Raw genomic sequence first — 18,182 nt, 5'->3', positions numbered from 1 at the left:
CATGAGCTGCTTGTATATTTTGGAGATTAATCCTTTGTCAGTTGCTTCATTTGCAAATATTTTCTCCCATTCTGAGGGTTGTCTTTTGGTCTTGTTTATGGTTTCCTTTGCTGTGCAAAAGCTTTGAAGTTTCATTAGGTCCCATTTGTTTATTTTTGTTTTTATTTCCATTTCTCTAGGAGGTGGGTCAAAAAGGATCTTGCTGTGATTTATGTCATAGAGTGTCCTGCCTATGTTTTCCTCTAAGAGTTTGATAGTTTCTGGCCTTACATTTAGGTCTTTAATCCATTTTGAGCTTATTTTTGTGTATGGTGTTAGGGAGTGATCTAATCTCATACTTTTACATGTAGCTGTCCAGTTTTCCCAGCACCACTTATTGAAGAGGCTGTCCTTTCTCCACTGTACATTCCTGCCTCCTTTATCAAAGATAAGGTGACCATATGTGCCTGGGTTTATCTCTGGGCTTTCTATCCTGTTCCATTGATGTATCTTTCTGTTTTTGTGCCAGTACCATACTGTCTTGATTACTGTAGCTTTGTAGTACAGTCTGAAGTAAGGGAGCCTGATACCTTCAGCTCCGTTTTTCGTTCTCAAGATTGCTTTGGCTATTCGGGGTCTTTTGTGTTCCATACAAATTGTCCAATTTTTTGTTCTAGTTAAGAGAGTTCTGTAAAGACTGAAATAAATGGGAATCTGAAGGTGCAATGTCTGGTGAATATGGCAGATAAATCAGAACTTCCCAGCCAAGCTGTAACAGTTTTTGCCTGGTCATCAAAGAAACATGCAGTCTTGCGTTATCTTGATGGAAGATTATGCATTTTCTGTTGACTAATTCCAGACGCTTCTCATCGAGTGCTGCTTTCAGTTGGTCTAACTGGGAGCAATACTTGTTGGAATTAATTGTTTGGTTTTCCAGAAGCAGCTCATAATAGAGGACTCCCTTCCAATCCCACCATGTACACAACATCACCTTCTTTGGATGAAGACCGGCCTTTGGTGTGGTTGGTGGTGGTTCATTTCACTTGCCCCACGATCTCTTCCATTCCACATTATTGTACAGTATCCACTTTTCATCACCCGTCACAGTTTGTTTTTAAAACAGAATGTTTTTGTTACATTTAAATAAAGAATTACATGCGGAAATATGGTCAAGAAGGTTTTCTTCGCTTAACTTATGTGGAACCCAAACATCAAAGAGATTAACATAACCAAGCTGGTGCAAATGATTTTCAACGCTTTATTTGGATATTTTGAGTATGTCAGCTATCTCCCACATGGTATAACGTCGACTGTTCTCAATTAATGTCTTGATTTCATCGCTATCAACTTCACCTGGTCTACCTGACCATGGAGCATCATCCAGCTAGAAATCTCCAGCATGAAAATACATAAATCACCTTTGACACGTTCGATCAGTCACAGCACCTTCTCCATACACTGCACAAATCTTTTTTTGCGTTTCAGTTACCTTTTTACTTTTCTAGAAATAATAAAGCATAATATGCCGAAAATGTTGCTTTTTTTCTTCCATCTTCGATATTAAAATGGCTACACAAAAATCACCAATTTTGATAAGTTTTTTTAAAATGCATGCTGATATGACAGCTGTCAAAACATAATCTAACAAAACTGTTTCGAATGAAGTTGAAGACAACTAAGCACTACTAGAGCCATCTTACAGAAAACCAAATGAACTTTTTGGCCAACTCACTAAAAACTATCTGGAGAAACACAGTTCTATGTAAATTTGATAGCTATCTTCAAGGGTATATAAAAGCTCATAGGCTTTTACTTTTATTTATATATTATATATATATATATATATTTCATTGAGGTATAGTTGATGTACAATATTATATAAGTTTCAGCTGTACAACAGTGATTCACAACTTTTAAAGGTTATGTTCCATTTATATTTATTATAAAATATTGGCTATATTCTCTGTGTTGTTATATCCTTGCAGCTTATTTGTTTTATACATAGTAGTTTGTACCTCTTAATCCTCTACCCCTCCCCATGTCCCTCCTCTCACTGGAAACCAACAGTTTGTTCTCTATATCTGTGAGTCTGTTTCTTCTTGTTATATTCACTAGTTTGTTTTACGTTTTAGATTCCACATATAAGTGATATCATACAGTATTTGTCTTTCTCTAACTTATGTCACTTAGCATAATACCCTCCAACTCCATGTATGTTTTTGCAAATGGCAAAATTTCATTCTTTTTTAAGGCTGAGTAGTATTCCATTGTACATATATATACACTACATCTTCTTTATCCGTTCATCTTTTGATGGACACTTAGGTTGCTTCCATATCTTGGCAACTGTAAATAATGCTTCTATGAACACTGGGGTGTATACATCTTTTCAAATTAGCGGGGGTTTTTTTTTCCGGATATATACCCAGGAATGGAATTGTTGGGTCACATGGTAGTTCTATTTTCAGTTTTTTGAGAATCCTCCATACTGTTTTTCAACAGTCGCTGCACCAATTTACATTCCCACCAACGGTATGTGAGGGTTCCCTTTTCTCCACAGCCTCACCAACATTTGTTATTTGTGTCCTTTTTCATGAAAGCCATTCTGAGAGGTTTGAGGTGATATATCATTGTGGTTTTAATTTGCATTTCTCTGATGATTAATGATGTTGAACATCTTTTCATGTGCCTGCTGGCCATCTGTACATCTTTGGAAAAACGTCTATTCAGATCTTATAGGCTTTTAAATAGTGCTTCTAATTTAATCAAGCAATATTCAGTTTAGAATTAATGTTAATATGTACAACTGTACCAAGATTTAGATAGAAATTAAACAGAGTTTTAAAATGAGGGAAAAAGAAAAGGAGAAGTTGAGCTAAGATGAAAGCTGCTTTGAAATAAAGATCTTCTATTTTAGTTCCAGAATGACTGATACTGGCAGACTAATCATTGATTCTCATTAGCGTCAGGCTTTTTTGGTGATGCTAACACTGAACGGGAATAGAAAAAGTGACATGTGTGTCTTTTTTGGGGGCTGGGTGTGTAACCTTTGTTCAGGAAAAAACAGACTTCACAATGTGACAAACCCGGCAACACTTTTGTTCACTCTGGATTCAAACTAGAACTCACGTTACCTATCAAAGCATAAGGAATCCACCATGGAAAGAGTATTTTGGTCAGAAGAAATGGCCAAAAAGCACACATGAAAAGATGCTCAACATCACTAATTATCAGAGAAATGCAAATCAAAACTACAATGAGGTATCACTTCACACTGGTCAGAATGGCCACCATCAAAAAGTCTACAAATAAATACTAGAGATAGTGTGGAGAAAAGGGAGCCCTCCTATATTGTTGGTGGGAACGTAAACTGGTACAGCCGTTGTGGAGAACAGTATGGAGGTTCCTTAAAAAACTAAAAATAGAACTACCATATGGTCCAGGAATCCTACTCCTGAGCATATATCTGGAGAAAACCAAAATCCAAAAGGATAGGTGCACTCTAATGTTCACTGTAATACTGTTTACAACAGCCAAGACATGGAAGCAACCTAAATATCCATCGACAGAGGAATGGATAAAGAAAATGTGGTACATACACACAATGGAATATTACTCAGCCATAAAAAAGAATGAAATAATGCCCTTTGCAGCAACATGGATGGACCCAGAGATTATCACACTAAGTGAAGTAAGTCAGACAGAGAAAGACAAAAATATCATGTGATATCACTTACATGTGGAATCTAAAAAACAATGGTACAAATGAATGTATTTACAAAACAGAAATAGTCACAGATGTAGAAAACAAACTTATGGTTACTGGGGGGGAGGGACAAATTGGAAGATTAGGATTGATGCATACACACTACTATATATAAAATAGATAACTAATAAGGACCTACTATATAGCACAGGGAACTCTACTCAATACTCTGTGATGACCTATATGGGAAAAGAATCTAAAAAAGAGTGGATATATGTATAGGTATAACTGATTCACTTTGCTGTACAGCAGAAACTAACACACACTGTAAATCAACTATACTCCAATAAAAATTTTTAAAAAGAGTAATTAGGGAAGGTCTCAAATTATCACAAAAAGAAAGAGAAATTGCCTGAACAGGAGAACAAATGTCTGTAGGAGACTGAACTTTACATCTGGCAACTGACCAGCACAAATCAACTAAGGTGTGTATGATCAGCAACTGCAGATGCAACACAAAGTCTCCTAGCCAAAGAAGCACATTACCATGACTGGCGCTGGGGGCAGAGTACTTGGCGCTGGACTTGCGGATGATATTCTCGTGGATCTGGGACCACTCACTCTCGTTGTTGCACCTGCAACAGAAGGACAGGCATTATGATTCTCAACAGTTTAAACATCTGGTCTGACGTTCAATGTGTAACACTAAGTTTGAAGGGATACTTCAAACTCATTTTCCTAAATAAATGAACATATATTTTACTAAATTAGACAAGGCTCATTTTCTGGTAAGGCACACAGAAGATTCATATTTGGGGAAATAGTAGAAACTCTAAAATGAACCTCTGCAAATATTTTTGAGTGGCAAAATATCCTATTCTCTGAAGTAACACTTTCCCACATGACAAGTTTTTTTCTTTTTTAGTTCCTTATACACCCTTAAAACTAGGTGCTAGAGGAAAGCTCCTGATAGAGGAAAAAACAGTTCCTTTCAACAAGTACTGCTGTTTACAAACTTCCATGTCACACTTGCTCTACGCAGTCATTCAACTGTCGCTGTAATGGCCCCAGAGAAAAATCCTGCTAAGCTCAGGGCAATGTTGATATTTGCCTGTGGCTGTATTTCAGCCAGACCACGATAAGAAGAAAAGTTTGGGAGAGTAGTGGGCTTGGTTCACTGTGAAATCCTCTGTAGTCAAGGGGAAGGAGGGCTTAGTAGAGAAGGCTGGATGCCTAAAAATGTAAGAATAAAGTTCTTTCCTAGGGACTTCAGGATTGGGAGAAAAGAGAGAATGGAGGAACAACACTGCACCTCTATTAATTTCTGACATTTTTAGAGTCTTCCCCTCTAAAGGAAAATTCCAAGAAAGCTGCAGTCATACAACCACTTGGTATGGTTTAGGAACAGAGACTAGGAAGGAATTCCTCATCCTAATGTAGACATCTTGATGAAACAACTGAAATGAGATTAGAATCATCTCTTGAAAATTCCATGTGACACCCAGAGTCTCCACAGCCTCAGCCCCTCCCTTCCCCTGTTGCATAGGGAGAACCCACTGACCCCAGAAAACAGAGCCCATGCACAAAGGAAACCAGACAGGATCTTTCCATGGTAACTTAGAAGTGTGTAGTCCAGCCACAGCAAGAGGAAACTCCAGCAAGAGTTATATCATGTGCCATCCAGCAGTGTGAAGCACAACAGGTTTCTAAATAAAAGAGTTTGTACAGAGACCATTCAGAGATAAAGGAGGTTGGCCACTGGACAAATTTTTCTTAATCAGTAGCTCTTCAGACTCCTTAGTAGAAATAAGCCTCACTTAGAGATGTTACAAAGAATTGTCAAAGATAAGGTTCTCAAAGTCCAGAGCTGTGAGGATAACTTCTGCTCACAGAAATCCTTCCAAGGAAAGGAAGCGGGAGAGTGTTCTTTAAAATGATCACTTGTGATTAGCAACTCAGTTGGAAATCAAAAGTGAGAGGTGCTGGCAGCAGCACGTCTAGCCCTTCCTGTCTGACATGCACACTGTCTCAGCTCTTCCAATCAGTTAATACATCAGAGAAGTGCCCAGCTGGTGAGGACTGAGACTTGTCTTGCTGTCAGATTTTTGTCACTTTCTAGGTTTACAAAATCAGTAGTTACTTTCTTTAATAGAAATCTGACTATAGTTTGTTATAGTGTACTCCCCCCCACTTCAAAATAAGAGTCTTGACTAATGCACAGTATAATGAATACAAACAATAATATTGTACAATAATGATGCAATGTGATAAATATTGCTTGACTGGCAATCATAATACAATATATAAATATATCAAGGTAACATGCTATACATCTCAAGTAATATATATATATATATATATATGAAATACACACACAAAGAATCCAAATAAATAAATAAACAAATAAAACCAAAAGGAAAAAAAAAAGAGTCTTGAAAATTAACTCCCTCTCTCCAATGGGTGGTATAATTTCAGTATTTCTCCAATAAAACACTCACTGGTTCTTTGGCAGTATAGAACCAGTGAGCTGGTGCTTTATCAACCACATCAACAGTGACAATGTGTATTATTTCACTGACATGTACTTTTCCACCCGACACATACAATTCAGATGCCAGACACCTGATGGCTTGTCCCCTGTACTCCTCTCCCTTTGTATACCCCTTAACTATCATTGGCATTCAGAGATCTGCATTTGAAGCCCATTTCATTCCTACCATATAAGCTTTCTGGGCAATCTCACCTGCTCCCATGGTTTCAACCACCACCAAAAGCAGTTAAGACCCAAAGCAGTGTCTCCAGCCCAGACTCACACCTAAGTTCCTGACCTGCATGGCCACAAGACAGCTTATCATTTCCTACCCGCCCGTCTGCTCCTACTGAGTAGAACCCACTAGTTCACTAAACCACAACTCTTCCAGCTGTCATCACGTCCTGTAGATTTTGTTATCTTAAAATCTGTCACATCTGACCTCTCCTCTTCATGGCCTTGGTTCAGCCATTACCACCTCTCTTCCAGACCAGTGTAATCACCTCTTAACTGGCCTTTCAATTATCTCCCTTTCTAGAATGCCAAGGGAGCTACTCAAATCATCTGAAACTAAATGGATGTGGTATCATTAGCATATTTTAACCAATCACTAGGATATTTTGTAAGGAAAAAATATAAATGTAATAAGCATTTATTAACCAAATGAGTTATGATTATAATGAAGCATGATTATGTTGTATCCAATCAAATTAGTATTTAGAGCATGATTACTGATGTTGATAGTTTGTCCTCAATCATAAGACTCACAAGGGATTGTAATCTAAAACAGGTCTGTGTGCCTCTGTGGCACACCTTCCCCACAGAGGAGGTAACCAGCACAGGCAATGAAGTAGCACCTCAACCACTACATGTCCAGGGATTTTACTCAAGGTTTAACACAGAGGGGTGAGAGGTTTCTGGTTTTCTACATGGGATCACTAAGCATTCCAAAGCATCAGAGCAGGTGTGCAGATTCTGCTCAGCAAAGAGTGTTCAGAGTACTGTTCTTATTCACTCATGTACTAGAGCACACTTTACCATTTGCCTCTTCCCTACTACCTCCGTATCTTCTTGATTCCTGTGTTTCTCATGGGTATTCACCCAACTTTCTTCTCATCTTTCCCCAAGGTGGGCAACCCAAAAAAGTATTCAAGAAGTTTTAAAGAGTTGTTTGTAAGACCTTTAAGTCTGCTTTTTTAGGATGCCTAATATAGGTAGGTAATGATCAGGATATTCTCCCATATTTTATTTCACTAAGATAGGTATTCTCATGTTCATCTTACAGATGAGGAGAGTGAGGTGAAGCTGTAGTCTAAACACAGGTCTGTCTAGACCCAAAGCGGGGCAGGGGTGAGGGTGGAGGGGCAGAGAGAAAGAAGCTGCAGAGTTCTGTGACCCTGAAAACCTTACTCCCACACCAGGCTTCAGTGTACTTGTCTCCCTGACATCAGTCAGAATTCCCATTCTGTCTACCTTCATCTAACTGCAACTATTCAGTTTTGACTATGGCTTAAAACTTAATTTAGTGCAAATAATCCATATTAAAATTCTTTCTTGGAGAGTGGCCAAGATGGCAGAATAAAAACACTCTGAGCTCACCTCTTCTCACACCAAAATCACAACTATTTGCAGAACAACCATTGATAACAAATACTGGAACCTACCAGAAAAGATCTTCTACAGCCAAAGACATAAAGAAGGAACCACAACGAGACCAGAAGAAGGGGAAGACTCATAATCAAACCCCATATCTCCAGATGGGTGACCCACAAACTGGAGAATAATTATATTGTAGAAGTTCTACCATAGGAGTGAGAGTTCTGAGCCCCACATCAGGCTCCCCAGCCCAGCACTGGCAAGACGAGCCCCCAGAGCATTTGGTTTTGAAGGCCAGTGGGGCTTACTTAAAATAGAGACTTCACTCTTAAAGGGAGTGAAAAAAGCTCCCTTTTTTTTTCATACAAAAGCTCATGCACACCAGCACATAGGGAAAAAAATATAATTTGACAGGAGCCTGGGCCAGACCTTCCTGCTGGTTTTGGAGCGTCTCCTGGAGAGGTGAGGCGTGGATGAAGCTCACCCTGGGGACACAGACACTGGTGGCAAACATACTGGGGAACACTGTTGATGGCTGACATCTTGGCTCTTTAGTTCCAAGACCTGGCCCTATCCAACAGCCTCTAGGCAGCACTGCTGGGACACTTTAGGCCAAACAACTGACTGGGTGGGGACACAGTGCCAAAAATCAGCAGACAGGCTGCCTAAAGACTAAAGAGCCCATAGCTACCTCTGGGCTTGCCCCTAGACATGGCCCAGCCCACCACAGGGCCAAGATGTACCCACCACTCCCACCAGGAAGCCAGACCAAGCCTCTAGACCAACCTTATCCACAAGGGGGCAGACACCAGAAGCAAGAAAACTACGACCCCTCAATACAGGGCAGACCCTACCCTGGGATCAGCTGGGCCCTGGCCTGGCCCACTAGCGGGCCAATGCAACCTTCAGGACACCCCAGAACCCATACCCAACTGTGTCCGGAACCAACATCCCCCCACAAAACAACCTGAAACGAGCTCTGGGATCCCTGGGCTGCAGCCAGACTCCAGGAACAAGCTCTGCTTGCTAGTAGACTGGCACTAACCCCAGGATCTGGCTTCACCTGCCAGTGGGAGGGCAACAGCCCCAGAGTCTTCAGGACTCTGACTCCATCCACCAGTAAGCCAGCACTAGCCCTGGGGGTGATGTAGGATTGCGCAACCAGCCACCTCATAACCAGGCCCTGCTAAACAGCAGCCAGTAGCATCCACACAAAGCAGGTTCTGGTAGCCAACCAGACTAGGGGCCTATCAGACTATCCACACAGTTAGCCCACCACAACAGAAGGACCCACACAGCCCTCTTCGAGTGAACCCTTAGAGCACACAGCTTGGGTGGCGGGAGTGCGGAACTGCTGGGATGCATAGGACGCTTCCTACAGAGGGCCGCTTCTCCAAGGTCAAGAAAAGTGACTAACCTACCACATACATAAAAATACAAATAGCAACTGAGACAAAACGAGAAATATGTTTCAGATGAAAGAACAAGATAAAACTCCAGAAGAACAACTAAGTGAAGTGGAGACAGGCAATCTACCCAAGGCATTCAGAGTAATGATCGTAAAGATAATCAAAGAACTCGAGAGAAGAATGGATGCACAGAAAAAGAAGTCAGAAAATTTTTAACAGAGTTAGAAAATATAAAGAACAACCAACCAGAGATGAAGAATACAATAACTGAAATGAAAAATGCACTGGAAGGAATCAACAGTAGACTAAATGAATCAGAAGAATGGACCAGTGAGCTGGGAAGACAGAGTAGCAGAAATCACTGCTGCTGAGCAGACAAAAGAAAGAATAATGAACAGAAGTCAGGACAGATTAAGAGACCTCTGGGACAACATCAAGTCTGCTAATATTCACATTACAGGGGTCCCAGGAGAAGAGAGAAAGGGCCCAAGAAAATATCTGAAGAGATAACAGCTGAAAACCTCCCTCATCTGGGAAAGGAGACAGTCACCCAAGTCCAAGAAGCACAGAGTCCCATACAGGATTAACCCAAAGAGGAATAGACCAGATACATTGTAATCAAAATGACAAAAATTAAAGATAGAGAAAACTAAAAGCAGCTAGGGGAAAGCAACAAATAACATACAAGGGAACTCCCATAATACTATCAGCCAATTTTTCAGCAGAAACTCAACAGGCTAGAAGGGAATGGTATGATATATTTAAAGTGATGAAAGAGAAGAACCTACAACCAAGAATACTCTACCCAGCAAGGCTCTCGGATTAGAAGGAGAAATCAAAAGCTTTACAGACAAGCAAAAGCTAAAGAATTCAGCACCACCAAACCAGCTTTACAACAAATGTTAAAGGAACTTCTCTAGGTAAAAAAGAAAAGGCCACAACTAGAAACAAGAAAATTACAGAATGAAAAAGCTCATTGGTAAAGTGAAACATACAGTAAAGGTAGAAAATATCCACAAAGCTCATAGGGAGGTTAAAACACAAGAGTGATAAAATCACCTGTATCCACAATAAGCAGTTAAAGAGATACACAAAACAATTAGATGTAAAATTTGATATCAAAAACAGTAATCATGAGAGGAGAGTACAAGTGCAAGGTATCTAAAATGCATCTGAAATTAAGGGATCAGCAACTTAGAACAATCACGTATACACAAAGACAGCTATACAAACACCTGACGTAATTGCAAACCAAAATTTATAACAGATATATACACAAAAAGGAAAAGGGAATCCAAACGTAACACTAAAGATAGTCATCAAATCACAAGAGAAGAGAGCAAAAGAAAAAGGGGAAAATAAGGCATATAAAAACAAATCGAAAACAATTAAAATGGCAATAGGAACATACATATCAATAATTACTTTAAATGTAAATGGGCTAAATGCTCCAACCAAAAGACACACACTGGCTGAATGGATACAAAAACAGGACCCATGTATGCTGCCTACAAGAGACTCATATCAGATCTAGAGACACATACCGACTGAAAGTGAGAGAGGGGATGGAAAAACATAGTCCATGCAAATGGAAATCAAAAGAAAGCCAAAGTAGCAATACTTGTATCAGACAAAATAGACTTTAAAATAAAGATTGTTATAAGAAATAAAGAAAGACACTACATAATGATCAAGGGATCAATCCAAGAAGAAGATATAACAATGGTAAATATATATGCACCCAACATAGGAGCACCTCAAAATATAAGGCAAATATTAACAAACATAAAAGAAAGAATCAATGGTAACACAATAATAGTAGGGGACTTTAATACCCCACTTAGGGGACGTCCCTGCTGGTGCAGTGGTTAAGAATCCATCTGCCATCTGCCAGGGTTCGAGCCCTGGTCTGGGAAGATTCCACATGCTGTGGAGCAACTAAGCCTGTACACCACAACTACTGAGGCTGCATTCTAAAGCCCACGAGCCACAACTACTAAGCCTGTGTGCTGCAACTACCGAAGCCCACGGGCCTAGAGAAGCCACCGCAATGAGAAGCCTGCGCACCACAATGAAGAGTAGCCCCCACTAGCCGCAACTAGAGAAAGCCCGCGCGAGCAGCAACGAAGACCCAATGGAGCCAAAAATAAATAAATTAATAAATTAATTTATTTAAAAAATACCCCACTTACATCAATGGACACATTATCCAGACAGAAAATCAAAAAGGAAACACAGGCCTTAAATGACATGTTAGACCAGATGGATTTAATTAATATTTACAGAGCATTCCATCCAAAAGCAGCAGAATACACATTCTTTTCAAGTGCATGTGGAACACTCTCCAGGACAGAACACATGCTGGGCCACAAGGAAAGCCTCAGTAAATTTAAGAAAACTAAAATCATATCAAGCATCTTTTCCAACCACAATGCTATGAGGCTAGAAATCAACCACAAGAAAAGAACTGAAAAAAACACAAACATGTGTTTTTTGCTACTAAACAACCAGTGGATCACGGAAGAAATCGAAGAGGAAATTAAAAAATACCTAGACACAAATGAAAACAAGATGATCCAAAACCTATGGGGTGCAGCAAAAGCAGTTCTAAGAAGGAAGTTTAGAGCGATACAAGCTTACCTCAGGAAACAAGAAAAATCTCAAATAAACAACCTAACCCTACACCTAAAGCAACTAGAGAAAAAAGAACAAACAAAACCCAAAGTTAGTAGAAGGAAAGAAATCAGAGCAAAAATAAATGAAATAGAGACTTAAAAAAAAAAAAGAAAAGATCGATGAAACTAAAAGCTGGTTCTTGGCAAATATAAGCAAAATGGATAAACCTGTAGCCAGAGTCATCAAGAAAAAAAAGGGAGAGGGCCCAAATCAATGATATCAGAAACGGAAAAGGAGAAGTTACAACCAGCACCACAGAAATACAAAGGATCATAAGAGACTACTACGAGCAATTATATGCCAATAAAATGGACAACCTAGAAATGGACAAATTCTTAGAAAGGTACAATCTTCCAAGACTTAACTAGGAAGAAATAGAAAATATGAACAGACCAATTATCAGTACTGAAAATGAATCAGTAATTTAAAAACTCCCGATAAACAAAAGTCCAGGACTAGATGGCTTCATAGGTAAATTCCACCAAACATTTAGAGAAGAGTTAACACCCATCCTTCTGAAACTATTCCAAAAAAACTGCAGAGAAAACAACACTTCCAAATTCATCCTATGAGGCCACGATCACCCTGACATGAAAACCAGACAAAGATATCATAAAAAAAGAAAATTATAGGCCAATATCACTGATGAACAAAGACACCAAAATCCTCAACAAAATACTAGCAAACTGACTCCAACAATATATTAAAAGGATCATACACCGTGGTCAAGTGGGATTTATCCTAGAAATGCAAGGATTTTTCAATATCCACAAATCAATCAATGTGATACACCACACTAACATATTGAAGAATAAAAACCATATGATCATCTCAATAGATGCAGAAAAAGCTTTTGATGAAATTCAACATCATTTATGATAAAAACTCTTCAGGAAGCTGGCATAGAGGGAACACACCTCAACATAATAAAGGTCATAAATTACAAACCCACTACTATCATACACAACAGTGAAAAGCTGAAAGTATTCCCTCTAAGATCAGGAACAAGACAAAGATGTCCACTCTTGCCACTTTTATTCAACATAATTTTGGAAATCTTAGCCACAGCAACGAGAGAAGAAAAAGAAATAAAAGGAATCCAAATTGGAAAACAAAAAGTAAAACTGTCACTGTTTGCCAGTGTCATGATACTATACATAGAAAATCCTAAAGACGCTACCAGAAAGCTACTAGAGCTCATCAATGAATTCGGTAAAGTTGCTGGATGCAAAATTAATATACAGAAATCTGATGCATTTCTATACAATAGCAATGAACTATTAGAAAGCGGAATTAAGGAAATAACCCCATTTACTATCACATCAAAAATAATGAAATACCTAGGAATAAACCTACCTAAGGAGACAAAAGACCTGTCCTCTGAAAACTGTAAGATGCTGATGAAAAAAATTGAAGACCACACAAACAGATGGAGAGATATACTGTATTCTTGGATTGGGAGGATGAATATTGTTAAAATGACTATACTACCCAAGGCAATCTACTGATTCAGTGCAATCCCTACCAAACTACCAATGGCATTTTTCACAGAACTGGAGCAAAAAACTTAAAAATTTGTATGGAAACACAAAAGACCCTAGATAGCCAGAAAAATCTTAAGAAGAACGGAGCTGGAGGATTTCAGACTATACTACAAAGCTGAATTTATCAAAATAGTATGTTACTGTCACAAAAACAGACATAGAGATCAATGGAACAGGATAGAGAGCCCAGAAATAAACCCGCACACTTACAGTCAATTAGTTTTCAACAAAGGAGGCAAGAATATACCAATACAATGGAGAAAAGATGGTCTCTTCAGTAAGTGGTGCTGGGAAAACTGGACAGGTACATGTAAAAGAATGGAATTAGAACATTCTCTAACATTCTTTAATCCATTCAAAATGGATTAAAGGGGGGCTTCCCTGGTGGCGCAGTGGTTGAAAGTCCGCCTGCCGATGCAGGGGACACGGGTTCATGCCCTGGTCCGGGAGGATCCCACATGCCGCGGAGCGGCTGGGCCTGTGAGCCATGGCCGCTGAGCCTGTGCGTCCGGAGCCTGTGCTCTGCAATGGGAGAGGCCACAACAGCAAGGGGCCCGCGTACTGCCAAAAAAAAAAAAAAAATTATAGTGCTTTAGCAAGAATACTTATTTTTATTCCTCTTTCCAGGTGGTGAAAAGCCTTATGTGAGTAACACTTCCACCCTTCCATCACTTTCCTGGGAAAAGGAGTGACTTCTTTGGCCAGTGCTTCTAGGAGAAGGACCCACACATGAACATTTCAGACCTGCCTCTTCGCTCTTTTGGGAGCAACCTGTTTGCAGACAGCACACAATCTCTGCACCAACAGGTTCCACATTGACTGTGACTTTAAAAGTCTTTCTAATTCAGGGTTAATGTTAATCAAAAGTTAGAATGCATTGAATGGTGGTCCCTAAAAAGATATGCCCATATCCTAATCCCTAGAAATGTGAATGTTTCCTTATTTGGAAAAAGTGTCTTTGCAGTTGTAATTAAGTTGAGGATCTTGAGATGAAATCATCCTGGATTATCTGCACAAGTCCAAGTTCATATGGTAGTTCTATTTTTAGTTTTTTAAGGAACCTCCATATTGCTCTCCATAGTGGCTGTACCAATTTACACTCCCACCAACAGTGCAGGAAGCTTCCCTTTTCTCCACACCCTTTCCAGCATTTACTGTTTGTAGATATTTTGTGAGGTGACACCTCATTGTAGTTTTGATTTGCATTTCTCTAATAATTAGTGATGTTGAGCATCTTTTCATGTGCTTTTTAGCCATCTGTATGTCTTCTTTGGAGAAATGTCTATTTAGAGCTGCCCATTTTCTGATTGGGTTATTTGCTTTTTTGATTGAGCTGCATGAGCTATTTGTATATTTTGGAGATAAATCCCTTGTCGGTTGCTTCATTTGCAAATATTTTCTCCCATTCTGAGGGTTGTCTCTGTTGCTAATAAAGGTGTCACATTTATCCATACTGCTTACATATATATACACACTATAAATTTATTAAAAAAAATATGTCACATGTACCTATGTGACTCTACATTGGTACATCCATTTTAATCTACACCCACTTAACATTCTGATCTCAAAACCAATCTACTGATATCCATTAGCGCCCTCAAACTGCAACAAACAGCATTTTTATTCTTAGTTTACTAAGCCAAAATTGTTAAATAATTGGGAATGAAGGTTGACCTTTGCCAAGTTATCTTTTTTGATATCAGAATTATTGTAAGGTCTTTCCCCTCTGGATGACTAATATGCTAACTGCACTGTGATCAGAGTGTTGCTTGTGCCATGTGGAATTTATGAAATTTTTTTCTATGAATAATTTTTGTAAAATGTTCCATGGGCCCTGGAAAAGATGTATTCTGTTTGTTGGACAAATCTTTTTTTTTTTTTTTTTTTAGCACTGGAAGAATCATACAGCCTGGTGAGCTGGGATACTCCAGTTACATCTGCTGTCCTGGCAAGCAATAGCACTCCATTTGACTATCAGCCCGTACTGATTTAGATGATAAATTATGCCACCCTGTGTAGAGGTAGGAGAGCAAGTAGCTAAGAGTATGGTCTCTTAACAAGGCTGCTCAGGCACGTGCCTCACCACTCTGTGTCGTGTCTCCCTCATATGTAAAAAAGAGATAACAGCCCAGGTGAGTGCTCAATGATGCTGTTATTCTCTGTCACATCAACCTTATTCAGATTCTCTCCTAAGTCAGATTTATTTATCTGATTTCGATATTTATCTCCATCCTTATTTTTGTCTTCTTATATGTCAAAAGGGATGTTAACAAATCTCTTGATTTTACTGTACTTTTATGTTTATATTTATAATAAATTGGACATAATAATTTTGAGGCATTATTATTATTATTATTTTTATTTATTTATTTATTTTTTGGTGTGCTGCAGGCACGTCAGTGCTTTAATATTTATCGGGACAGTTGTATTTTTTTTTTTTAACATCTTTATTGGGGTATAATTGCTTTACAATAGTGTGTTAGTTTCTGCTTTATAACAGAGTGAATCAGTTATACATATACATATGTTCCCATATCTCTTCCCTCTTTGTCTCCCTCCCTCCCACCCTCCCTATCCCACCCCTCCGAACCCTATCTATGAAGTTCTACCTACTCTTTGGACCTCGTAAGTCCTCCTGCCACTGCCATTTACCCAGCCACTGGCATGACCCACCTGATGTGCTTCTCCCAGCTAAGCCTCACCAGCTGCTTGCCCCTCCATTTAACTGCCTAACCCACCCCAATTTAAATGCCTGGATCCATGACGAATCTCTTAAATTTTGCTTTGTGGTTATGTGATCAATCAGTCAATCTATGCTAGTGAATTCTAGAGTAACTAATACATAAGTAACAGCTTGCAATTTTTACCTGGGACATCATCACATGATGGTTGCCCCTAAATCTCTGTGTATATAACAGAGGTTGCTGGAGATGTAACTGCCTCGGTATGTACTGACTCTGTGACCCGCTCAGTCCTCACTGCTCCAGAGCATCCTCCGCGCTCACCTCCCTTCAGCCTTCTTCAGCTCTTTATTTATTGTGCGAACTGTAAATCTGTTGTGGCATGTCCCTTGGCACTTTCACTGGACGAGCTTCTTGACTAGAACAAATTTTAAACTAATGTGCTCTCTCTGGCCGCTAGCTGGGAATTTTATCATTCTGAGAGACAGAGCCACAGAGAGAGAGCCAGAAACAGACGCTCCAGTGACTCATTTCTGAACAAAATCCTAAAATAAGCAAGCTTTCCAAATGTGCATAAAATTTCAACTGCATCTGTACGTCCTGCTTATCTCTGGTACAAGAAAGCTTATTTAAATTGCCTCCAGAACTTGCCCCTACCCTCCAATAATATGGACAGTGCCAGTGCAGGGTGGCAGGGCAGGGGTCCTTGCAGAGAAGGAGAGAGAATGTTTCGGAGGGCAAACTGGAGAATCCACCCCTTAGGCCCTGCTGCTGACCGTTTGCAAATGCAGGGCTGAGTCTGGGGCATCAGAGGTGAAGGTGGGGGAATTAGGTGGCAATTATTTATATGGGATTCATGGTGGAGCAAAAATCTTTTCCTAAAGAAAGTCTTTAGATGAAAAGAATAATTTTGGGAAGGAAGTTTTTTCATCCACAGTGTTAAATGAGCTTATTTAAGCAGAAATTCTTAACTTGGGCTCTATGGAACCCCTAAAAGTTCCTGAGGGTATTCTGCAATTCGATGCAGAATGATGTGGTATGTGTATTGCATGAGAATAATTCAAGACTACAACTCTTAAATATTTTCAGCCCCAAAGAATAATTCATGACCTCAAAACATTTATAAAATTGAATTACAAACTGTAAACTTAAAAGACCCAAAGAGAGACATTCTGAATTACTGTATGGAAATATTGTACCTAGGCATCGATTTATACAGGTATGGGAAATGATGACCAAAGTAAGTGAAAGATACTATTTACTTTCATTATTATTATTTTTTATATCACCTTTTTTGTATGCACAAACCCAGTGAAAGTGGGATGCTTCATGGAGGACAGAGAGAAAACAATAGGATTAACAGTGCTCTGAGATCCAGGGATTCCTGTAACCCTTCTAAGCTTCTTATTTCAACTCTAAGATAAGAATTCGATCTGATGACATTTCAAGTGAACTTTCAACTCTAAACTTCTATAGCAAAGCCTTTATCCATGCTATAATTTAAATATTTGTTCTCAAAGGTACAGTCAATACAACACAAAATTTTAAAATAAAAACAAATACACAAGGAAAACTACGTAAATTTTGTGTTCTTTTAAAACCTCTCCAAAAATTAAGACACTTCCTTGTCAGAAACCACACTGGAATATCTACAGAATTTGTCCAAAAGCACAACTTTCTTATGATTTGGTGACAGTCATTGAAAAAAGAATTGTAGTTTGCGGACTGCCTAACTTGTGGATAACTAAACACTAGCAGTTATTCTTAAACTTCAGCTTGCATCAGATTCACCTCAAGAGCTGATTGAAATAGATTTCTGGGTACCACCCCCAAAATTTCTGGTTCACTGTGTGGCTGTGGAGCCTGAGAACTCACCTTTCTAACATGTTCCTGGATGATGCTGAAGCTCTTGCACCAAGAACGACAGTCTACCCTGCAGCTGCATCCACCCTGCACTACCTGCCACCCTGCACTATGCACCACCCTGCACAACCCTCCACCCTGCACTATGTGCCACCCTGAACTACCCTCCACCCTGCACAACCCTCCACCCTGCAC

General features: G+C 39.3%; 1 protein-coding gene across 1 annotated transcript in view; it reads right to left on the bottom strand.

Moving 5' to 3' along the window:
- The window catches only part of DOCK3 (dedicator of cytokinesis 3), a 391,142-nt gene that overhangs the window by 105,144 nt on the left and 267,816 nt on the right, over positions 1-18,182 (bottom strand). Inside the window, exon 13 of the mRNA XM_007451883.1 lies at positions 4,232-4,320. Coding sequence (XP_007451945.1) covers positions 4,232-4,320 — 89 coding nt within the window. The remainder of the gene's footprint in view (positions 1-4,231; positions 4,321-18,182) is intronic.

Source organism: Lipotes vexillifer, unplaced genomic scaffold (assembly GCF_000442215.2).
Source record: "Lipotes vexillifer unplaced genomic scaffold, Lipotes_vexillifer_v1.1 scaffold500, whole genome shotgun sequence".
Classification (NCBI taxonomy): Eukaryota; Metazoa; Chordata; class Mammalia; order Artiodactyla; family Lipotidae; genus Lipotes; species Lipotes vexillifer.
This window is presented reverse-complemented; position numbering and strand designations above follow the sequence as displayed.